General features: G+C 50.9%; 1 protein-coding gene across 1 annotated transcript in view; it reads left to right on the plus strand.

Moving 5' to 3' along the window:
• Window positions 1-11,218, plus strand: part of CDC42 (cell division cycle 42) — a 29,694-nt gene extending 18,476 nt beyond the window's left edge. The window contains exons 3-6 of the mRNA XM_084274655.1: window positions 1,078-1,150; window positions 3,679-3,788; window positions 3,902-4,099; window positions 9,762-11,218. Of these exons, the coding sequence (XP_084130781.1) occupies window positions 1,078-1,150; window positions 3,679-3,788; window positions 3,902-4,099; window positions 9,762-9,851 (471 nt within the window). The 3' untranslated portion in view covers window positions 9,852-11,218. The remainder of the gene's footprint in view (window positions 1-1,077; window positions 1,151-3,678; window positions 3,789-3,901; window positions 4,100-9,761) is intronic.
• The last annotated feature ends 13,511 nt before the right edge of the window (window positions 11,219-24,729 follow it).

Below are 24,729 nucleotides of genomic sequence, written 5' to 3' on the forward strand. Positions count from 1 at the left end.
AGTTCTGTGTTGGAGCAGATGAAGCAGAACTTCCCTGTCCTTGTGTGGCAGTCTGGGCTGTCTCCCAGTAACCCTGCAGCCCATGCAGGGCAGGGACAGCTGGGGGACTTTACAGTGGGAAGGAGATTTTGCCAGTGGTACTTTCTGCAATACTGTGCTAGGGTTCTGAAGGTAAAACAGTTACAGAAACACTGGTCTGCTGCCCAGGGGGTGTGGAGTCTCCTTCTCTAGAGAGATTCCAGCCCTGTCTGGACACCGACCTGTGTGACCTGTCCCAGGGACCCTGCTTTGGCAGGGGGTTGGACTCAATCTCTGGAGGTCCCTTCCAACCCCTACAATTCTGTGGTTCTGTGATCTCAGACAGTATCCTCTTTGATGCTGAGCCTGTGGATGTTGACTAGAAGGCTTTGTGTAGGTCCCTGTGCTCAGTTGGCTTGTAAACAAGTCACTGGGTACAGTGTTTTCAGCAGTGTTAGCTCCTGACCTGTGTAGCAGGCCTGCCCTTGAAGACAGGACTGTTGTGCCAGATGCTGTACAGGGACAACATAACTTGGTCTTCTGGAGCTGGATTCTCCTTTTAGATTGGGAGTGAGTTTGACACAGACTTACCTTGATCACCTGTATTGTTTCTTCCAAAGGATAAATTTGCTGCTGAAAAGATGGAGTCTGTACTGAATTCCCTAACCATTCAGAAGGATGAACCTCAGAGGACTCTGGACCTGTGAGAAGCCTGTCCTGAAGGGCAGGGCTGAAGTTTGAGTTCTGTCTCTTTGGGGGTGTGTGTGTACTGTGTCAGCCCAAGTGTGAAGGTTAAAATGTGGGGAAATCTCAGCAGTTACAGGCAGGAGCCTTTGCAGGGCAGGTGTTTCACTAAGTAGCTCTTACCCTGTTATATGCAGCAGTGTACCTGGTGAGCCTTTGCTCCAGATACCCTTGGAGACAGCCCTTACATCCCTACTCCAAACTTAATTGTTCTGTTAGCCTTAATAGCAATAGCACTGTGTACCTAATGGTTTCTGCCTGTGCAGGTGGTGGGTTATTCACATTCTTTTAAATGTGTTCCCTTTTTCTTTCCAGGTTTTTGATAACTATGCTGTAACAGTGATGATTGGAGGAGAGCCTTACACCCTAGGCCTCTTTGATACTGCAGGTGAGAAATTAAGTGCTTGTGTCCTTGTACCTGTCCAAGATGTAGCTGAGATGATGTTGCAGGTGAAGATGTAGACAGATGGTTCTTTTTTTATGAGAGGGAAAAAAATCTTGTTTTCCTTTCTGAAACTTTGATAAGTTGCTAAATTGAGTTTACTTAAAAATCCTCAATAAACCAAGAAAACCTTCCACTTCTATTAAAGCTGTTTGATTTTGTGACACCAGAAGACAAGTTTCAAACTTTGACCTCTAATCTAGGTGATGCCTGAAGGTTAAAGGGTTTCTGTTTTTAAAAGGCATTAAAGGAGAAAATTATGCTGAATAAAACTGTGGGTTGTACATGGCTTTTGTGTAGTAAGTAGCCTGGGTTGTGATCAAAGAAGTACCCTGTCCCCAGTCTGTCACAGTAGCTAAGTGGGAAGGTGGTATCTGGTGTTGTAACCTCTCCTTCCAGAGGGTTTACTTGAGCTGAAATTGTCTTGATAGAACTCAGTCTGTTCCTGCTGACGTCCTCTGGAAGCCATTGCCTGTGTAGATCTGAATATCCATGTGCTGCCTTATCCCAGACACAGATACAGACTGGGAGAGGAGCTCCTGGGGAGCAGCCCTGAGAAGGACCTGGGTGTCAGGGGGGATGAGAAGCTTAACATGAGCCAGGAGTGGCTCTGGCAGCTGGGAAGGGCGATGGGATCCTGGGCTCCATCAGCAGAGGGGTGGCAGCAGGGACAGGGAGGGGATTGTCCCTCTCTGCTCTGCCCTGGGGAGGCCCCAGCTGGAGTCCTGTGGCCACAGCTGTGGCCCTCAATACAAGAAGGATGTGGGACTGGTGGAGAGGGGTCAGAGGAGGCCACAAGGATGATTAGAGGGCTGGAGCAGCTCCCCTATGGAGACAGGTTGAGGGAGCTGGGCTGGTTCAGCCTGGAGAAGAGAAGGCTGTGGGGGGACCTCATTGCAGCCTTCCAGTCCCTGAAGGGAGCAGAGGAACAGGAGGGGAATCAGCTTGTTAAAGGGCAGAGACTGGCAGGACAAGGGGGATGGAGTGAAGCTGGAGGAGGGAAGGGTGAGATGAGATATTAGGGGGAAGTTCTTTGCAGAGGGAGTGGTGAGGGGCTGGAACAGGCTGCCCAGAGAGGGTGTGGGTGCCCCATCCCTGGGGGTGTTCAAGGCCAGGTTGGATGGGGCCCTGGGCAACCTTGTGTAGCTCCAGGCCTGGAGGTTGGTGTCCCTGCCTGTGGCAGGGGGTTGGAGCTCTGTGATCCTTGGGGTCCCTTCCAAACCCATGCCATTCTATGATTCTGTGAATGTGAGAGCAGTAATCCAGCCAGTAAGTCTGAAATCTTAACAAGTGGCTTTAGTGTGTGTAGGTGACTCTATAAACACCTGTGAATATAACAGCTTTCCTTTCAGAGCTGGGCTCTGAAGTGTGAGTCTTTTTGTTCTTTGGAGGTTCCCTGCTTCTGGCTGAACAGCAGCCAGCACAAGTTTCAGAACTTGGATGGGTAACCCCCCTATTCCTCACTGTCAGATTTGAAGAAAGGACAAAAAAAGCAGTCTTTTGAACTTCTACTATGAAGACAGATTTTTGGAGTAGTCTGATAGCAACAAGGTGTTTTGGTCAGTGCTGAGCTCTGTCTGGCAAAGCATGAGAGCTGTAACTAGCTGTTTAGACCTCTGTCTTCAAACTATTGATCTTCCTCCATTGATCTGTCCCAGGTGTTGAGTCAGCTTCTTCCCGCTCTCAGAGGTCTGTTCTGTATGGTAGGCAAGAGAGTATCAGCTGACACCTAAAGCCTTCTGAACAAGTGTTTCTGATCTGTTTGCCAGCAAGTGGAGCAGTTCCTTTAGTGCCAGGTTTGCTTTCTAAAAACAGAATGCTGCTGAATTGGCAGGGGGAAGCTCGATGATGAGTTGGGGCAGAGTCGGGCTGTGGGTCAGCGCTGACAGTGCTCTGTGGGGACTGCCTGCTCCTCACAGACCCAAAGGGAAGAACCTGGCTGCTTCTGAAACGTGCTCACTGCCTGAACACGCTCCCCTGTAACAGCAGTATTCTCCTCTTACTGCTTAGAAGGTGCTTCATTAAGTATTTCCAAGTATAAGTCAGAATAGTCTAGTGACCAACTGCTTTTTTCTTCCTCCAAAGTGCAGGGTGATGAAATTTGATGGCACAGTGCTTTCAGTGAATGGACTAGGTGCAGACTCCTATAACCAGATCCATGTTCTACAACTTTTCAGTATAATTGAGGGAGTGTTGGGCAGTCTGAGGGTGTTAGTTCTAAAAATTTATTAGACCCTACTCCTGTCAGACTTCCCAGCTCTCCTGTGACTTTGTGCCTTGCTGTTACGTAGCAACTGAGTGAATTCTGTAGTTGAAGATTAAGAGCTTTGAATGTTTGGGTTCAGGGCATTTGTATTTGCTTAAGAGTTTGGATTAATCACAGTAATGATGCTGTGCTGGTATGTGCATGGTGTAGCTACCTGCAAAGGGCACTATTTCCTTGTCTAATACTGTGTTAATGTTTGCTCTTCCAGGTCAGGAAGATTATGATAGATTACGACCCCTCAGCTATCCACAGACAGATGTATTTCTGGTCTGTTTTTCTGTGGTGTCTCCTTCTTCATTTGAAAATGTGAAAGAAAAGGTTGGTTGAATTCTGCCTAAAAAAAGGGAGCAGCTGTAGTGATTTTTTGGAAGCAGGTTAGGAGTTCTCTGAAGTGGTTAGTAACAAATACTGTGTGTCTTCTCTGCCATTAGTGGGTACCTGAAATCACTCACCACTGTCCAAAGACTCCTTTCCTGCTTGTTGGGACCCAAATTGATCTAAGAGATGACCCCTCAACAATTGAGAAACTTGCCAAGAACAAGCAGAAGCCCATAACTCCAGAGACTGCTGAGAAACTGGCCCGGGACCTGAAGGCTGTCAAATACGTGGAGTGCTCTGCGCTTACGCAGGTGAGGGCTGGTCTCTGACCACTGCAGCTTCTACTCTTTTCTTCCATAGGGAAAACCAGCTCTGTGTCAATGTTAAAAGTATAAGGTCTGTTTCTGCTGTTGATGCTGTAGCTTTCTCTTCATCCTCTTCTAAGGCATAAGGAGTTGGTGGTGGTGCTAAGAAAGTCAGCCTGTGAAGATCAGGTGTAGTGCAGAGGGGTGATGGAGGAGGATGTGCTTACTGTGTGTGCTTTTGTTGAAGCAAAACAGCTACTGAAAACAGAAGTGCTGTGGACAGTAAGTGGGTTGGGACACAGTGTGCAGCTCACTGCTGAAAAGAGGCAAAGAAAAAACCTCTCAGAAGAGTCAGTTGTGGTACTTCTAAGACTTCATGTTGTGAGAGCTTATTTCTCTTCCTGTGCAGTTGGTGGTGAGCTGTTTCCTGTGCCTGCCTTAAGATGGAAGTTCTGTTGACACAGAAAATAACAATGAAATAGTTCTTAAGATATAAACATGATGATGTTGTGTGAACTAACTTGTGAACATGAGTCTAAAGCCAACTAAAATAAGCTGATTTGAGGCCAGAGACCTGATTATCCTTTCCCCTTAAGGTAGGAATAAGAGGGTGGGATGGTTGGGAGCCATTGGCTGGCTGGTTGTTACCTTCACTTTGGATGCCCTGGGAACTTAATCTTGTGTGCTTGCTTATTTGTGCAGAACTTACTACAGTTCTTTAACTGTTTCCTTAATGCTGCTCTGAGAAATATGTCTCTGGTAATTGATCCAGGGATGCACAGTACCTCACACTTCTCAGTTTTATTGAGCACTAATTTCTAATATCTTGAGCACAGAGCTCTATAGCTAAACCTCATGATGTGTGAAATCCCACTTCTCTTGCAACTTCTGCCTGGATTGCGTGCTGGCTTTTCCATTTGGGATCCTGAGACTCTTTTCTTTTTGTAACAAAGCTCTGCCTGAGTGTTTGCTGAGAAGGAAGAGGCTTTTAATGGAATTGTGCAGGATATTGGCGCTGGAGGTGGTGTGGTGAGGCACACTGCAGTTCATCCTGGGAATCCCTGATCAAAAGGTGGTCTTGGCTGTGCTTCCTTACTGCCCACGTGCAAGCTGAGGGTTATTTGTGCTTCAGCTGTAATTCTTAGATCTGTTCAGTTCTGAAATACCATTTTAGATGGTGACTGGCATGCCCTGAATGCTGCTGCTAACTAGACTGTAGAACCTGCTAGTTGGTTAAACACATACCAGGACTTTCTGTCCTGTAGCACTCACTGAGACCACTTCCTCTGTAGCTTTAAACTTGCCTTGTTTAGTCTGCTCAGATTGTATGGAAGCACTTAAGAATTACCAGAGTAAGAGTTGATATGATTGGAAATTTCAGTGTTTATCCATTCTTTTTATTTCCAGATAGATTAAAGTGTATCTGCTGCAGAGAACAGCTTTATGCACTTGGAAGCTCGGCCTGACTTTCTTCTAGAGCACCAGTGCTTGTGTATCCATTGATGAGTTTAGGAACCGAGTAACCTGGGAGGAGGGTTCAGAAGCCTTCTCACCTGGAAGACTAGGTGGTTTGCATCTGTTGTACTCTTCTTCCTTCATGTGTCGTTGATTCTCCTCCAAAAACACCTTTTTCCTCAGTCTGTCAGTAACAGCTGCCAAACAAATACAGCTTATCTGTGGAGGGTTGTTTGAAGTTCCCAGCAGTAAGCTAGCTGGGTTTCCTAGCCAGGAGGGTTGCTTTCCTACCTGCAAAGCAATGTTGTAGGAGCTGGTTTCAACTGAGGCCAGACTCAGCTGGGTAATTCAGTCTCTCTTTACCTTGGCTTCTGTCTACCCCGTTCATCTCAGCAGTCTAGGGGTGGTGTTTCCTTCCCAGTTAACTTAGAAATGACTTTGACACCACAGTAGCAATAATCATAGAATAACAGAGCCAGAGCAAGGTGGTTTTTTTTTTCTGTGAGGAAGAATTTGCTTGTCTGAGTGGAAGAGTTGATGTTCTGAAGGTACTAGGTGAGTTAGCAGAGGCTGAGTTTCCAAAGGCTTGTTTATGAAGACAGAGTATCTTCTCATCTGTAAGTGTGGGTGACTGCAGTGCTGAGGAGTCAGCTCTATCTCCTTCTCCTCAGGTTGGGGAATCCCTGTCTCTGATTAAGGTGCATTGGTGTTTTCAGCCTTTCTCTACAAATAGGAGCCAGTGCCACTGTGAAAGGCAGATAACAAAGGGTGACTGGCACACAGATTGCAATTAAAATGATTGCCACTTCTGCTATACTCATGAGTTAAATAGCACCTAACACAAGGGTGAATTCAGTTCCTTCCCTTCTACCTCCAGTGTCAGCTTGGCAGGTCTGACACACAGATTTTACAGGTTTGTGAATGGAGGGGGTAAAGGGAGCCTGAGCTCAGCCTGTTGCCCCAGGTGTTGAAGCTGGGATGCCAGTGGTATCAAACACAGCCCCCTTCACCTGGTTACTCTTGTGACATCCAGGCTTTCAGCTCCACTTCCATTTCCTCAAGAATTCTGTCCCTATCCTGTTTTCCTCTCCTCTTACTGTAATTTTTTATGTCCTTTTAATATAAATCCCCAAGTCTGTTCTTTTGAACAACTCCTGTGGGAGAACAAACAAGGAGTACCTGAGTAGAACTAAGGAAGCATGTGTTCTTGACTGTTACCCTGCCTGGGCTCTTAACAGTACATAACTGAGTTTATACTGCAGCCTTATTCTGGCTCAGATTTCACATAGGCATTGTTTGACTGAAGCCTCTAGTTCTGTAGAACTCTAGTTCTAGGTTGCAACTCATTAAAAAGAAAAGAAAGTTGCTGGGGAGCATGTACAGAATGATTGTTCCCTGTAATTCCTTCACTACTTTCAAGTATAATCTTGCATGTAGCATGGTGGCTTTAAATGCTTCCAGGTGGAATTGCCTTAGGGAATCTCCCATGTATGTGCTTGAGGAAAACAAGATTAAAGGGCTTTCTGAAAGGCACATATCCAGTCTGACCTGTGAGGCAGAAACCAGTTACCTTTGAATCATTTCAGGGCATGAATTAAGCTTAATTTTGCCAAGAATACAATTGTTTACAGGGGAGTAATTTAAGCTTTCCTGCCTCCTTAGCTGGGATAAAGCAGTTCTTCTGAACTGACCTCATGCCAGTAGATTTAGGCGAGTCCAGTTAGCACACCCTGAGCCGGGCTCCAGTGCTGCTGGTGCTGTGTGACTGGCAGGGCTGTGTGCGGGTGGCGGCGCCCGGCAGTGTCCCCCTGTGCTTCCAGCAAGCCTCGCGCATGCCTCATGCTCCGGTGTGATCCCCGCAGGCTCCTCGCAGCTCCGACTTCTTGCTGGATCTCAGTTCACTCCAGCCCTAACACCGTCTCTGTCTCCCTGTGACTCCAGTGGTTAGATTTGCTTTGGTAACTGAACTGAATAACTGAACTGCACCATTCCCAGGCTGGCGCTCGGTGGCAGAGTAGCAGCGCTGGTAAGGTATCGCCCTGCTTCTTCAAAGACTGATGGTGGTGATGATGATGATGATGGCTTACCAGAGAGATACTGCTTTGATCCCAGAGCCTGTTTTCCCAGCCATCTGGAGATGATCAGTTATTCAGGGGCTGAATTCACAAAGCAGAGGAGTTGTTAGGAGCCTTTGCTGTGGACCAGTTGCCACTGGGGGTGTTGGGAGCAGTAAGTCCGTGCATGTGATGTGCTTGCTTATCCACAGAGGTGAACTAAAGGCTTCCTTGACCTTTTGGATCCCTGTGGTGGGGCAAGCTGCTCTCACTGTGTTTTATTGCCCTGTGAACTCCCTAACTGTATCTTCAGCAGTAAAGTGGAAACACCATCTCTTGTGTGGCCCCTCCCACCCCCGTGTTCTTACCAGTTGCCGCTGTGTTTGTGCCTCTGCCCTTCTGGGTGTTCATCTTGTCTAACCCAGTCTGTCCCCTGTTTCTCTGACACTGACTCCTAAATCATCTAAATTGAAATTTCCTGAGGGATCTACTTTGTGGTTTTTTTTGCAAAGTAAATCTGGTTACTGCCTCTGTGAATTCAGCCTGGTCTATCCTGAATGCTCTTTGTATCTGCTTGTTTTTCTCTAATCCTCTAACCTGGCTGCTGTTTTTTCTCCTCCCCTCTGTCTTGTAGAGAGGTCTGAAGAATGTGTTTGATGAGGCTATCCTAGCTGCCCTCGAGCCTCCGGAAACTCAGCCCAAAAGGAAGTGCTGTATATTCTAAACTTTCTCCTTCCCCTCTTGCTGCTGCTTCCTCTGTCCCACTACTGTAGAAACCTGGTTAAAAAAAAAAAAAAAAAAGAATAAAACCACCTTGGTTGAAAGCTGTTGTGTCTGCTTACCATCTTAGAGCAACCTCTGTATTAGCTTTTGGACTGAAAACAATACTTAATATCTTTAGTAAAGCTTTGTGACCGTGGAACATGAACTGGACTCGCTTAACTCTCTGCTGCTTGGGTTGCCAGATGTGGGTAGCTTTATCATTCAGGCTGTTTGGGGGGGGGAAAGGATCTGGTTACATCATTACTTAAAGAAAGAGCAAAAGAATAAGACCTGATGTTTGATCTTCCTGAATCCAACTGGAAGAAGTGATGGGTGTTTTTGTTTTTTTTTTTTTTCAATTTCTACTTGTGACTCTTGTGAACTGTATTTGCATGAAAAAAAGTACATGAAACGGTGATCTGCAAGTGATGCTGTAATGTGAAGGGTTTTCTGGTTCTCCTGTGTGCAGTGAGGTGTTTTTCTGTTGCTATTGCTTTGGCTGTCTGTGCTGTAGTGGAGTATTTGTCAGTCCTTGGGGGGAAGGAAATATCATTGTACTTGCTACTGCTTTATGAACTGTTAAAATTCTTGCTTTCACTGACCTGGTAGACCTCTTCATTTCAAGAATAGACCCTTAAAGCCTGTTACTGTAAGATGTAAAGCTGCTTCTTACTCTTCATGCTTCTGATTTTTATTGTTTTAAGGAGGAAACATCAATTGTAGCTTGTCTTCAAATTTTGAAATTAAAAATTGCAGTTGTTTGTATAAATGACTGAGGAAGCTTTATTCTGATCCTGGCTTCACTTTAACCCTTAATGTCCATACCCACCTCGTCCTCTTCCCACCCTGACTTCTCTGATACCATGCACAGCTTCTGGGCTCTACCTGGCTGCTTCTAATCGTTGGGGGTGTGGGGCTAAGGAGCCTGCCCAAGGGTGTGTACTGGACTGGTGTATGGTTGCATGCTTGCCTTGTCTCCCCTCTCCTGACACACAGTGTCTGCACTGCTGTACTCCAGATCCAAGCCCTTCCATTGCAACGCAGCACCCTCTGCTTTGTCATCAGCATGTGAGATGTGTGTAGTAGCCAGCTAACCATAAAAATTGCTTTAAGGAAAACAACTCTGGTACGTTGTGGTTTTGCTTCTTGTGGAGTACCACTGGGTTTGTGTCAGAGGAGCCCTGTTCCTGGGCAGAGAGATGAGCTGCTGTGCTGAAGGAGCTGCCGACCCCACGACGCGGCTTGGACAGAGCTGAGCAAAGGACACTCTGGGACTTGTAGATGGCAAACCTCCAGTCATCCTTAGAAGGGTTTGCCCACGTGGCTTTCTGGGGGTTTTTTGGTTGTGTGAAAACACAAAAATGAGACTGCCCCTTTCTCTCTTTACCCCTTTTCAGAAAGGCCTAAAGAATGTATTTGACGAGGCGATATTGGCTGCCCTGGAGCCTCCGGAGCCGAAGAAGACTCGCAGGTGTGTGCTGCTATGAACGTCCCTCCAGAGCCCCTTCTGCAAAGCTGGTGTTTGATGTCATACTAAAAGCAATGTTTAAATCAAACTAAAGATACAAATTTTAAAATTTGTTTTCTTTTTTTTTTTTTTTGCAATAATGACAAATGCCCTGCACTCCCATCTCCCCCACACGACCCCTGTGTGAGATGAGAATGTTAGTGTTTATTCCCCAGTGCCCCCTCTATTCAGTTAAACTAGTTAATTTTTGAGTAATTATGTATTATCAAAAAACACTGATCAGTACTAGTTTTTTTATTTTGTTTACTGTTTCTAATTTTTTTTTTTTTTTGGTTTAAGATCCAGGCATGCTTGTGATGACATTTTCTGTAACAGACTAATTCTAGGCTGGCTTACTGAAGCCTTGTCCCTTATGCTAGTCTGGCAAGACTTGGTTCTGGTTCCAAGAACTTTTAGGGCTGTCCTGCAGCCAGCCAGCAGTCTGGGTGTGAGCAGACTTTAGTACTGAAGACAAATACAGGAAAGTAAAATGTCCCAAGCTGGTGCTCCTCTAAGGAGGAGTGTAGAAAATGTATCTGCATCTCCTCTGAAGTTGCCTTGTATCTCTTCCCTTGGCTTTTCCACTGTGCAGGTCATAAATTTCTACCCCATCCTCTAAGTTATGAAGCCTTAGGAATAGGAGAATCCTTTTCTCTGGATGCACCATCAGACTTGAAACTAGCTTGCCAGTCTCTTCCTTAACCTTTGACATCATAAGCTTTTGTCATGTGATGAAGAAATAACTGCACCTTTTTAAGCATGCCCAACTGATCCAGTTGGCTTTTAACAAACCCATCTGCCAATCCTTAATTATTAGAGAAACACTTAGGGTGACCAGCGTATCCACTGCTGTTTGAACGCTCTGAGAGGACCTGGTGTACTTTAAGATGAGTTTTGGAGCTGGCCCTGCTGGTGCATCTCTTACTGGATGGCTTGGCATCCTTCAGGGAGGGGTGGAACACAAGACCTGTGTCAGTAGGAAGGAACTGCAGGGAAGGGGTTTCTAGTGTTAGTGTGGCACCATACAGGGACCAGTTAAGGGAATCCCCTTGTTCTGCAGTTTGCCCCTGAGTAACTTTGAACTTCCCCAATGGGCTCCAGCCCACAGAGGACTGTGTGCAGGGTCTTCATGGAGACTGACTGCAGTGTTGGAGGGATTTTACCAAAAATAGGTATTTTTTTTTTTGGCTTGCAAATTCAAAAGGTTTTAAGACTTAGGGAATCTTCTCCATCTTCCAAAATTCCAATTTCTTGTAGAGTTGTTAGTGTTGAACCAATGCTTTTTTCATGTCTAAGTTCTTTGTATATGCATTCTTTTCAGATGTATTAAACAAAGTATCTTCACAAGCCTGCCTGAGGGTAGTTATTTCCCTTGCTTTTCTCCTGAGTGTGAAGGTTTTGATCCCTTGTGAGCCCCACTCCCCTACTTGCCAAGTTAGTTTGGGTCTGTCTTTAATGCTTGATCCTGTCAGTTCATGTCTTCCCTCATCTCTGCTGCCAGCTTCAGTTCTGTCCAGATCTCTCTAATCTCTGCTGCCATGTCTTTGCCATCACCCCCAGCTCTGAGGAGAGGGCACAATGAAAGGGATACTCCCTGTGCATGTTCACAAATACTAAAGGTTGGCTTTTGGGGGGTTATTGGGTTCTTGTACCTCTTCTGTCAAGGAGCCAGTCTTTAGGGAAGTTTCCTATTGCTGCCTGTTCATGGGCAGATAGCAAAGGCCCTGAAGGGACAAATGATGCCACGTACCTATCTCCTTCCAAAAACCACATGGGATTTACTACACCTTTCTGTTAATTCTCTGAAGGACTGCTGAGGTCTTAACCTGTTGATGTGTAATTTGTATTTGTTATTAAAACACATTCCAAAGAGCCTCATTAAAGGTCACTTCTGAGAAGCTGACTTGTGGGTGCTGTCATCAAAGAGCTTAGTGTAACAGACGTAGCTTTTCACTTTTCATGGTGATTATTAGTGCTGCTGGGCAACTTTGCAGTTCAGGTTTTAATTGCTGTCCTCTGTGGGGAAGCTTGGCTGTAGGGCTGTGGCTCCCAACTGAGTACTACTGGTACTTGTGATGCTTGGTGACAGTTGAGTGGTGGTGGCTGCTCTGTGTGCTTTCAGCAGACCAAAATAGGCTTCTGAACCTTCTAACAGCTAAACCTAATTCAGATATCTGTCTAAAGACAGCAGTAAGGCTGGTGACCAAGGGATTGTCTGCATGAGATGAGGCAGGAAGCTGCCTCAAGTAGAGGGAGAACCTGTTAGGACTTCTGCTTGAAGTAGCAGGGTTACCCTGGCATGCTTCTTCTGTCTTCAGTGCATCCTTATGCAGGGATTGCCTGGAGCTCTCTGGTCCTTCTGCATACCTTTCCTGGTGTCCATCTGTGCCAATACTTTCATGTGGGCTCTAAGCAAGAAGATCTGTTCTGTGAAACTGGTGCCATGAGGTTAAATTCAGCTCTGGAGGGAATCCTGAGGGCACTGGATGATGGGAAGAGATCCTTTCCAAGGAGCAGTGCTGCTTCCTTCCTCTGCTGCATTAGCTTTGTGAAAGTGTGATAGTGCAACAAATCTGCTAGGACATGGGTGTCCCAGTCCAGAGAGGGGATGAGATGCTGGGGTTGGTTAAACAAGCTCCAGCAGCTTATCTTGTGGGCTGATAATGTGCCCTTTTTTCTCTGAAGCTCAGCAGTGAGGTGTCTCTCAAGTTGGGTTATATGAGCACAAGAGCACCTTGGTCTCCCTTCCTGTGTGAAGGCATCAAAAATGGGCAAAAGCAGGAGAAATCCCCCACTTTGTTCTTCTGTGAGTGCCAGCAGGTTTGAGAGCAAAGGTCTTGGAGGCAGGTGGGAATACTGGGCACTTCCCTTTATAATGTGGTTCAAGACAGCATGTGTTACAAGCTGGGATTGCCTCTTGTTGCTTTTACAACAGAGTAAGGTATCTGAAGGTGCACCTACAGCTCAGTGCTGTCTTCCTTCTCACCTGTGGGGATTCTTGAGGTACCTGTAGTAGCTCATTAGCTCACAAGGTATGTGCTGGGTGCTTAACCAACTGCTATGGGTGGTAATGACATTTCTTGTAAAGGGCCTGGAATCTGTAATGGAAAAGCACCTGAGAATGATAGTAAAATTGCTCTGAGGACTACAGGCTGCCTGGACCTTGAAGAGCAGGTTCTTGTTTTAATAGCTGGGCCACACAGCAGTCTCCTAATAAAATGGTTTGGTTATTCATGTGCCTCTTCTATTAAACAGCCACTTCTGCACAGAGACTGAGGCAGTGATTTCTGGGTTTCAGTTGCCTCTCATGTAAACTACTAGTTCCTGATACTCAGTTTTGCTTAAAAGCAGGTGAACAGGGCTCTAGGTCCTGATGGCTGCTCCAAACCAAGTGGCTCTGTATTGTCAGCAGCTGCTTGTTGTCTCTGAAGCAGTGGTCATCCCCTTTGACTGCCTCACATTAGCTCTGTTCAGCTGTCCAGGGAGATGATTGCATTCACTAATTGCAGGGGGATGTATCACCTTGTAGGATACTGCCCTGCTGAACTAGTGGACTCAACTGCCTGTATTTCATGGTCAAGCTGCTGCCAGAATGACTGCAGGGCAGCAGGAAGGAGAGCAGGTCTGGAGTGCAGGCTCAGGGAGGAGGTGGGAATGTCCACACAGCCTGACTAGTTCAGCTGTATCAGGTAAACAGGTTTGCTGGATGTGGTGACAAACCAGCATGGATCAGTTTGTTTTCCCACTGTGCTGTTGCCAACAGAGCTGGAATATGGAAATTCAGGACTGTCTGCTAAATAGGCAAGTACTTCATGTGGAGGAAAGCCCTGCCACTTGTAAGGGGCATACTTGCATCAGAAATCCAAAACAAGAGGTTGGCCTCCAGGTTTTATTAGTGGTGGGAAGAGTGCTCCAGGGCAGCAGTTGCTTTCCCAGGCAGCAGATAACTTGAAGCATGTCTCTCCCTTGCTGATACACTTAATATGTGGAAGTTTTCCCCTGTGTACAAGCTGATCTAACCCTGATGTTTCTGTAGCTCCTGGTACTGGCATGATTTCTGCATGGCTGCTGTAACTCAGAATGATACTTAGATTGTGTCAAACTGGCTGTTTCCCTTCCCCTCTCCCAGATTCCTTGTGCTGTGCTGTCAGGAGCACGTTGAAGTGAGCTGGTTTTTCTCCTCTCTCCCTTGCCTGGTTCCCTGTGGGGCAGTGGGAAGCTGCTAGGCTTTAGAAGAAATGGTGCTGCTGAACAACAGATGGCAGCTGGGGTTGTCTTCAGTGTTGGGAGATGTCATAAAAGCTGAGCTCTGCAGCTTTCCCAGGAGAGTGTTTGTCTGCTCAGCCATATTCCTTACCCCTCTCCTTCCCAGTAATGTGCCAGTTCTTGCTGTCAGCACTGGGTGTTACACTGACCTAGGTGTGGCCTTAATTAAAACATGCAGAGTCTCATGTGAGGAAAGATGAGCACACCTGATAAGATGTAAGAGATGTGCTCTTTTTGTGAACATCTTTACCAGCTCTACTGAGTCATCCAAGCTCCTGAGAAGCTTGTACCATGGCATTGTCCAAACTGGGGTACACCATCAGTCAAACACTGGCCAAGCAGTGTGCTATCTTATCTGACCTAGGGATGGTCCTGTTCACTTACTCCCTCTGCTTGGGTTCCCTGTGCATACTTGCTCTTCAGAGGTGCTCAGGATCACAGACTCACAGGGGTTGGAAGGACCTGGAGAGCTCCTGGGGTCCAACCCCCTGCCAAAGCAGCTCCCCAGCTCAGATTGCACAGGGCGGCGTCCAGACGGGGCTGGAATCTCTCCAGAGATGGAGACTCCACACCCCCTGGGCAGCCTGTCCCAGGGCTCCCTCACCCTCCCTGGGGAAAAGTTCTTCCCCATGTTGCTGAGGAACTTCCTGTGCTCCAACTTGCAGCCATTGCCCCTTGTCCTGTCCCCACAGACACTGAAAAGGGGCTGCCCATTTCCCCCTGCATCCCATCCTTCAGATATTGATAAACATGAATCAGGTCCCCCCTTGGTCTTCTTCTCTCCAGGCTGAACAGCCCCAGCTCACTCAGCCTTTCCTCACAGGGGAGATGCTCCAGGCCCTTCATCATCCCCGTAGCCCCTCTGGACTCTCTCCAGGAGATCCCTGTCTTTTTTATCCCAGGGAGCCCAGAACTGGACACAACACTCCAGGTGGGGCCTGACCAGGGCAGAGCAGAGGGGGAGGATCCCCTCCTGTGACCTGCTGCCCACACTCCTCTTGATGCCCCCAGGATCCCATTGTCCCTCTCAGCCCCCAGGGCACACTGCTGGCTCATGGCCACCCTGTCATCATCTACCAGCACCCCCAGGAGGGAGGTTGGACAAGGTGCAGCTCCTGTATGAAGTCAGACACTTGCAGGTTTGCCCAGGGGTCTGTAGCTGCCCTGCTGTGTTTGACATGGAGTGCTGCTGGGCTGTGCTGGTTGGGTGGGCACTGGGTGTGTTCTAGGTGGGTGTCAGGCCCTGCTGGCTCTGGCTGGGCCTGGCAGAGCGTGCAGTGCTGCTCATGGCTCTGGTTTCCCTTGGCTGCTGCTGCTGCCACCTCTGCCTCTTGCTGCTGCAGACGCAGCTAAAAACAGACTGATGGTTTTGGCCTGTTCCCAAGAGGCAGCAATGTCCTCTTGTTACTTGGCCACCAACTGGGTCTCATTTTGCAGCTGGTAGCAGCTGCCTCCTTTTAAAAACAGACTTTGAGGGGGATTTGGGAGACTGTTGTGTCAGCACTGCCCCTGACCCAGCCTTCCTGTTCCCTTACGCAAACCCGCCTCTCGCCGTGCAGCTGCTTGACGTGGGTGCTGCTGGGGTCCTGTGTGGGGAAGTGCTTTGCTCTCCCTTGCTGCTCCCACTCTTCCCTGCTTGCTCTGAGAACCCTTCCTTGCTGTTGCTGCTGCTCAACTCCCCCTCTCCTGTCTTGACTACTGCAAGTTGCTGTTCAGGTGCCCAGAGCCCTTCCTGCTGCTGAGTAGTCAAACAATTAGAGAAGGTGGAGAATGAAAGAGGCAATTATGGCTTCAAAAGCTGCAGAGGGCAATCCTGAAGTGGTTAAACTAAGAATAAATCACTTCTGGCTGGTGCAAGGAGCAGGCCCCAGCTCCTGGCAGTGCATTGCTGCTGGTTCTGTTACCTCAGTCCCAGCAGAGATCTGTCCCTTTCATAACCTGAACCCAGTTCCTGAAGCCCAGCCTGGGAAAAAGAAGCCATGAGCAGGGAGCTGTGGGCTGGCTGGAGCTCTCCTGTGCACTGCCCTCAGTGATGTGTCCAGCATTGAGCAAGGGGCTGGTTGCAGGGCACAGGCTTGAGCTCAGTGGTGAGGTTGTCTCTACATAAACACACCAGCAAGCCCAGGACCCTCCTCCTCTTCTTCCCTGCTAAACTGGTGACAACCCACCATCTTACAGCTTGGGGAGATACAGATATCATTCATCAGGGGCTTGGATGAAGATAAAAAGCCTGGATAAAAAAAGGAATCTGTCTTTAAATCAGAGAAATGGCCCAGGAAAGAAGCTCCTGGTGCTGCAGCAGGGCTCCTGTCTGAGTTTGAGGATTCTTTGGTACCAAACCTCATGCTGCTGTCCTGTGACAGCTTCTCAGCTTTGTCAGAGGCTGAGAGTAACAAAGGTGGTGTGTTTGTCTGACAACCCCCTCATCTAACAGTCCCTGGAAACTAGCAAAGGCTTTTCCTTACCCCAAGGAAGTTTTGGGCTTGAATTGTCTCCGTTACCTTTGTGAGCACATCCCTAAGGACCAGACACACTCTCTGCCACGTGTGCTGGCAGACCCTTGGGACTGTTTTATGGCAGGGAAGAGGAATTCCCTGAGGAGCTGCCACTCCCCACAGCCTGAAGCCCACCTAAAAGGGCAGAGGATGGAGTGGGGTGTGTTTTGAGTGGCTGTGGGGCAGGAGTTGGGGGAGCTGGTGTGTGTGATGCAGCCAGGCCCATACGTGGTTGTGTTTCAAGATGCCCTCTGGTGGCTTTGGACAGAAAGACTCGGGATGGAAAAGCAGCCTGCAATATTGACGTCAGCTCCTCGTAGGAGCCTCTGCAGCAAATTGGACTGAGTGGCTCTTTGCACCACACCCAGGGAGCTTCCGGAGCTGAGCAGAGCTGGGAGCTGGAGCTGGTAGGGTGGGACAGGGTGGGCTCAGCTCCAGCAGCCCTCTGGGCCTCCTGCACGGTGCCTGGGTCATCTGTGCTGCTCATAAAGCCTGAGGAGGGGCTGAATGAAGGGATTGTGAGGCTCACACAGCCTGGTGTCTGCATGGGGGGTGACTGGATGTTTCAGGGGGAGGTGGTGGGGTTCTGGAGATGGAAAATGCAGGCTAAAGACCTTGCAGCAGCTTCTTTGGGGGTGCTCTGGCAAGAAGTGGGCTTGAGCTGTGAAGCACAGGTTCTCTAGTCCTTTTAGCCCCTGGCCATCAATCTTGTGCTGGGATGAACTACATAAACATAAAACCAAACTAGATATTTGCTGAGTTCCTGCCTTACAGACTTCATGCATTTGGGGCTGCCCATTTCCCCCTGTATCCCATCCTTCAGATATTGATAAACATTATCAGGTCCCCCCTTAGTCTTCTTTTCTCCAGGCTGAACAGCCCCAGCTCACTCAGCCTTTCCTCACAGGGGAGATGCTCCAGGCCCTTCATCATCCCCGTAGCCCCTCTGGACTCTCTCCAGGAGATCCCTGTCTTGAGCCCAGCACTGGACACAACACTCCAGGTGGGGCCTGACCAGGGCAGAGCAGAGGGGGAGGATCCCCTCCTGTGACCTGCTGCCCACACTCCTCTTGATGCCTCCCAGGATCCCATTGTCTCTCTCAGCCCCCAGGGCACACTGCTGGCTCATGGCCACCCTGTCACCCACCAGCACCCCCAGGAGGGAGGCTGGACAAGGTGCAGCTCCTGTATGAAGTCAGACACTTGCAGGTTTGCCCAGGGCTCTGTAGCTGCCCTGCTGTGTTTGACATGGAGTGCTGCTGGGGTGTGCTGGTTGGGTGGGCACTGGGTGTGTTCTAGGTGGGTGTCAGGCCCTGCTGGCTCTGGCTGGGCCTGGCAGAGCGTGCAGTGCTGCTCATGGGTCTGGTTTCCCTTGGCTGCTGCTGCTGCCATCTCTGCCTCTTGCTGTAGACACAGAGCTCCTCCCCAGCAGGTCACCCCCAGCCTGGGCTGGTTCCAGTGGCTTTGTCACCTGTGTGCAGAGTTGGGGGACACGAGGGGGTGGGATTGGCTCTGAGAAAGAATCTGTGATTCAGCACTGGCTTCTTCAGGCCTGAGCACAGGGTCACTGTGGTGCCCCATCCACCATGGTGCTGTCCCCTTCCTCTGTGGTTTCCCCTCCAATCAAACCCACCATCTGGGGTGGGGGTTTTCCATGTTCCTCTCCCATGTGGGGTGACTCCATCATCATCACCAAAGCTGTGGCTGAAGCTGGCAGGGACTCAGAGCAGTGGGTCCAAGGGAGGTGGTGCAAGCCTGGCCAGTAGATACTGGTGGGATAAACCACAGGGGTGTTAATCTGGGTTAGTTATGGTGTTGCAGGGGTGGGTGAGGTGCCCTCTTCTCTGAGGCTGCTCATTGCCTGCTCCTGGTGGGCTAGTTGGCAAATCTTTGGTGGCCCAAAAGGAGCAACTTGGGACCAGCCTCCCAAGAGGGTGTCACTTCAGCTAATCCCAAGTGAGCCCTGAGCTACAACAAGCTGTCCTGGGAAGGCTGGAGGAGGGGAAAGCTCCTGCTGACTTCTCACTGCCTTTCCTTCTCCACCTCACAGTCTTCTCCCATGTCTGGGTTCCCCATGTGTCTTCCCAGTATCCTTTGACCCTGTTCCTCTTCTCTGTTGTACCTCTGACCCCTTTCACCTGTCTCATCATCTGCAATTGATCCCTTTCCATCCCTCCCTCCCTCCCTCCCTCCCTCCCTCCCTCCCTCCCTCTGCAGCTTCCTGCTCTGTTTTGCCTCCTGTCCCACTGAGCTGCCTCTCCTTAGGTCCAGAGCAAGGACCTGTTTATGGAGCAGCAGGGAGAGATACAAGCAGTGCCAGGAGCCAGAGCCAGGCAGCAGATCCCATGTGCTCCAACCTTCTTGCAGACCTCTCAGTGTGCCATAGGATCTGCCAGCAGTTGTGCACCTGATCCCTGGGGGGTCATGTGTGGTTGAAAACACGCTGCTGGAGGTGGGCTGGCCTTGCTGCAGCCCACCAGGCAGGGTTGGGGTCTGCTGGCTGCTTGTCCTGGGTTATGGCAAGGCTTTCAAACCTCTCAGCAGTGGTGAGGTGGCACCAGCTCTTCTGAGCTTGCCCAGGGACTCAGTCAGTACAGCTGGGGGGGTGTGTTTGATACAGAGCATTGGGCTTTTCTTTCTTTCTGTCCCAATTTCTTTGCCCTCCTAAGGACACCCCAGTGGGCTGTAGGGCAGCAGGCCCATTTGGGTCCCTATGGCCCTAAACACTTTTCCATGTTGGCTGGAAGCACGATGGAGATTCTGATCCCCTTTTCCTTCAAAGCACCAGCTTTAAAAATGAAAATATTACTCCTTAAAATAAAAAGGTCCCTAGCCTGTTCTGTGAGCAGGCAGAGCAGCTGTAATGCAGGTGCCATCCGTGCTCCCATAGGCTGGAATTCTGTGGTTCTACCATGTAGGTACAGACCCTTTGCCTCTGATGGATGTTGTCTTGTCATAGAATCTTGAAAAGGACCTTCACAGCTCATCTAGTTTCAACCTTCTGCCATGGGCAGGGGGAACCTCCATTGGCTGAGGGTGCCCAAAGCCCCATCCAACCTGGTCTTGAACCCTGCCAGGGATCCAGGGCCTCCCCACCCTCCCAAGGAAGGATTTCTTGTCAATCTAAATCTCAGCTCCTGTAGCTGAAGGCCACTCCCCTTGTCCCTCCCTGCCCTTGTCACAGGGCTCTAAGGTCCCCCCGCAGCCTTCTCTTCTCCAGGCTGAACCACCCCAGCTCTCCCAGCCTGGCTCCAGAGCACAGGGGCTCCAGCCCTTGGATGGTCTCCTCTGGACCAGCTCCAACAGCTCCATGTCCTTCTTCTCCTGGGTCCCCCTGAGCTGGAGGCAGCGCTGCAGGGGGGAGAGGGACAGAATCCCCTCCCTCTCCTTGTTGGTCCCATCTCTGGGGATGCAGCCCAGGACAGGAGTGGCTTTCTGGGCTGCCAGCACATGTTGCTGGGGCAGGTTGAGCTTTACACCAACCCCTCCAAGTCCTCTCACTGTGTCACCTCCAGACACTGTGTGTCACCTCCAGTCACTGTGTCACCTCCAGTCACTGTGTCACCTACAGACACTGTGTCACCTCCAGACACTGTGTGTCACCTCCAGACTCTGTGTGTCACCTCCAGTCACTGTGACACCTCCAGTCACTGTGTCACCTCCAGACTCTGTGTGTCACCTCCAGTCACTGTGACACCTCCAGTCACTGTGTCACCTCCAGACTCTGTGTGTCACCTCCACACACTGTGTGTCACCTCCAGTCACTGTGTCACCTACAGACACTGTGTCACCTGTAGTCACTGTGACACCTCCAGACACTGTGTGACCTCCACACACTGTGTGTCACCTCCACACACTGTGTGTCACCTCCAGTGTGTCACCTCCACACACTGTGTCACCTCCACACACTGTGAGTTACCTCCAGACTCTGTGTGTCACCTCCACACACTGTGTCACTTCCAGACACTGTGTCACCTCCAGACAGTGTGTGTCACCTCCAGTCACTGTGTCACCTCCAGTCACTGTGTCACCTCCACACACTCTGTGTCACCTCCAGACACTGTGTGTCACCTCCACACACTCTGTGTCACCTCCACACACTCTGGTCACCTCCAGAGCCGGGTTCTCACCAGCAGGATGCTTCACCAGGTCCTGACCCCCCTTCCCCATCCCACACCCCCTCCCCCCTTTCCGAGCCGCAGCGGGCAGGGTCTGACCCCTCATCCTCAGCGTGTCCCGGGCTGGGCGGGGGGGTGTGGGCTGTGCCCGGCCCCGCTCCCTGCAGCCTCCCCCAGCCCGCTAGATGGCAAACGCGTCACGGCTGCTGCTCCCCGGGCCCCGCAGCCGGCTGCGGGCTGCGCTGCGAGCCGGGGGCCGGCAGCCCCGGCAGCCCCGGCAGCCCCTGCAGCCCCGGCAGCCCCGGCAGCCCCGGCAGCCCCGGCAACCCCGGCAGCCCCGGCAGCCCCGGCAGCGGGTGTGTTGTGGGGTGGGGGGGGGCGCGATCGTTGCTGTTTCCAGCCCCTTTGTATCACATCCCCCCGCCCCGGGGCTGCGCAGCCTGCGGAGCTGTTTCCAGCTGCGTTAGCAGCGTCCAGCTGGGCTCCGCGGCTGCAGGGAGCAGCCTGGGCTCTGTTGGTTTTGGCTTCCTTCGGATAGCCCCGGCCCTGCTTTGCAGAGGATCAGGGGGAAGAGGAGAGAGGCCGGGGGGGGGGGGGGGGGGGGTTAGGAGGGGAGTTTGTTTCCACTGTGCCGGGCAGCGTGGGGTGCCCCGTGTCTCCCTGGCTGAGCTCAGCCTAAGTGCCTCTTTGCCCTGAAGCTGTGTCCCCGTGGGGCAGTTTCTGCATGAGGGCAGAAAGGGCTGAGCCCCTCTCAGGCACCTTGATCTGGGGCTTGTAGAAGCCCGTGCCAGCTGCAGCATCACCCAGCTGCCCCATCTCCCTTTGGAGATGTCCCCTCAGACTCTGTTCCCCAGTGTCTCAAGGCTGGGTGATGCTGGGGTGGTTTGGTCTCTCTGGTGAAAGGAATTGCCAAGGTGAATGGGACACACCTGGCCCAGAGAGGACACTACCACCACACTGATGCCTCTCCCCAGCTTTGGCTCTGGACCTTTTCACCTTCTAGTGTGAAGGGAAGATGCCACTCAGGTTTGTGGGCTGGGACTTTTCTTTTGAGGGTTCAGTGAACCAGGGGGAACATATTCTATCTCCCAAGAGTGAGAGAACTTGAATCTGCTGGGCTGATGTCTTCTGTGGTGTAGAATTGCTGCTCCCCACTCCAGCCCAGGGAACCTGGGGACACAGCTGCCTCTGCAGCAGAGCAGGAGACTTTGTAAAGATACTCGAGCAATTCAGGAGCTTGATGGATGCAGGTCCTGAAGCACCCAAAGAGCCACCTCTGAAACATCCCTCCAGACTTTAATCCTTACTATGAGAGGCTGAAGTCTTTGAAAATCTGCTAGTGGTGGCTGGCCAGAGCTCAGCTGCCTTGCTAGGGAGCTGTGCTGCTTCTGAAGCTGGGACTGTCTTGCTTGAGGGGGCTTTTGGAAGTGTGAGCTTTGACCCCACGCCCTGATCAAGCCTGTCCTGTTCCCCAGCCCTGTCTGGAGACACGCTGGGGGATGATTCTCCCTGGGGCTGCCTGCTCTGACTGAGGTGGGTGTTCAGATGCACTCCTGACCCTGACAGGAGTGGGGAAGGGTCTGGGCAGCGTGGTGTGTCTGTACTAGTAGTGGGACATATCAGCTTGGCTCTGAACGCCTTAACGTGGTGCTGTGGGCAGCTACTTCTTGCTCTGCTCCTTGGACCTCTGCAGTGGGGTCTCAGGTGCACCAGGACCTTGACCTCCATCCCCTTTCTCTGCTCCCTTTCAGACTCATTCTGGCTTGGCTCTTGCCTGGCTCCAGCGTGGGTTAATCTGTCAAACTGCTTTTAACAACCCCAGCCAGACAATGAACCATCCGGGCTCTTGGTGCCCTCTTCCCCTCTCCCCTCCTGTGACTGATGGCCATTTGGGGTTGGAAAACAATAGTCCTGCTCTAACAGACCTGATTTCATTCTCTGAGGAGATTGCTAAAGATAACTGGGTTTACATGGCAGGCTCCAGCTCTGAGAAAGGTCCGATTTACTCTCACCATGTTTACTAATTAGCACAGCACACTGCCAAACGAGTGTGTTGCTCACTCAGCCTGCTGCTCCTGACCCCTGGGGGGAGCAGCCTGTAAAAGGGAGCAGGGGCTTTGGTGATAGACACCCCTGCCTTGTGGCTAGGGTGCTGGGGTTGGGGGGGTGTTAGCTTAGGCTTTGGCCACCCTGCCTAAACCACGGTGGGGTGGGAAAGGGGATGGAGTGCTGCCTGGGGGAGTTCCACTCTCAGAGAGTCACCCCGTGCTGTGGCTGGGGGTGTTCAGCACCCTCTCCTAGCTCTCCATCTGGGGGAAGGCCTGGCATGTCTGCTTGGGGAGGTGTGTTGATGCAAAACCCCGTAGCACCCAGGCTGGTTGTGGGGAGTGAGTGAGCCCGGCTCCCACCTCGCCTTGCGCAGTCCCAGAGCCCAGGCCTTGCTCCAGGCCTGTCTGTGCACGTGCTGTGAGTGCAGCCAGGTTTCCAGCCCCTTCCTTGCCTACTCCCTGCCTGTGGCTGTGGGGGAGATGTAACTGTGCCGGTAACACGCAGCCCTGCTACTCCCCATCCACACCAGATGCGTTCTGTCACTGTCCTGGGTGGGGTCAGCAAGATGTCAGGCTGGAGGGAGCACAGTGCACCCCACGGGTCCTGGGAGGGTGGGGGTTGTAAGCCAGGCTCCACGTGCTGTGTGTGCAGCACCAGACCCCCTTCTCTCTCAGGGCTTACTCCCAAGGCACCCCAAGAAAGCTGGGGTGGCACCAAGGCTCCTTTCCCAGTGCCCAAGCAATCCTGCAGCTTTCCATGGGTGCTGTCTATATCCAAAGACCAACACTGGGAGCTGGAGTCTTGGAGAATGAGGATGAGTAAGTGAGGAGGGAGAGGGGGGGGGGAACATGAAAACAAACCACACTGGAGGAGCTTCTGCTGACTCAGATGACCCATGGGAATGTCTCAGGCCCGGGGTGCTGGTTTAGGAAGGCCTGCCTCACTCTATTTGCATTTCTGGGAGCAGCTCAGAGAACCAAGGTTCTGGGATGCAGCTGGGTCTGTCAGTCTTTTGACACTGTCCTGTCCAAAAAAGCCCCTGAACCTGCCAGCTCTGGCTCCTTGCCTGCTTCCCTCCTGCAGGCTGGTTGGAAGGCACAGGCAGGGGCAGGATGAGCACTTCATCTGTCGTGATGAAAGGACGGATGAAGTGCTCATCCTTCATGACAAAAAGGATCATTGTGGTTACTCTGGGTTCTGTAGGAGCTCCAAGGACACCATGGGCAATGCCAGAGCTGCAGCCTGGCTGCATGTTGGCTGGATGGCTGTGTGTTGGCATCTTGAGCTGGCTGGGAAGGTCTCCTCTGTTTTGGGGGGTGCTAGCAGCTGGGGAACCAAGACAAAATGGGAGTGTTGGTTTATCCAAGCTTTCCTGACCCTGAGCTGTGGCCACAGCAGGCCCTTGGTTTCAAGAGGCATCAGTGGGTGGCACTTTGTGTGTCCCATCTGCAGCTGTGGCAGTGCTGGGGTGTAATTCTGCTTGGTGGCACAGCCAGTGCCAGAGAGTGCCTGTTGAAGACTCATCTGGCCTGGAGCTTGTGGGGCAGAATTTCTTCATCTGTGGATTTTGGAGGTTTGTTCCTCCATGATCCTGGCTCTTCTCTTGTCCCTGAAGACCTTCCATGGGTAAGGTGCAGCTCTCATGGGTAGATGTCCTCGGAGTTCTCCTGACTATGTGACATTCCTCAAATGAGCTGGCACTGGTGTGGCATCTGCATGGCCCATCTCAGGGCATCTTTTGCATTTGACTTCTTTCCTCCTGTCTACCCTGCTGAGGGTGAGAACCCTGGGGACGTGGCAGCAGCTGAATCCCAGCTGCTGGATGCACTGGAGCAGTGGAACACGCTGAGGAGACACTACACAGCAGGACAGGCCCTGCTACCTGGGGTAAGTGCCCAGCCTGGTCCTGCCAGGCATGGCTGGCTGGCTC

Source organism: Gallinula chloropus (assembly GCF_964237585.1).
Source record: "Gallinula chloropus genome assembly, chromosome: 23".
Lineage (NCBI taxonomy): Eukaryota > Metazoa > Chordata > Aves > Gruiformes > Rallidae > Gallinula > Gallinula chloropus.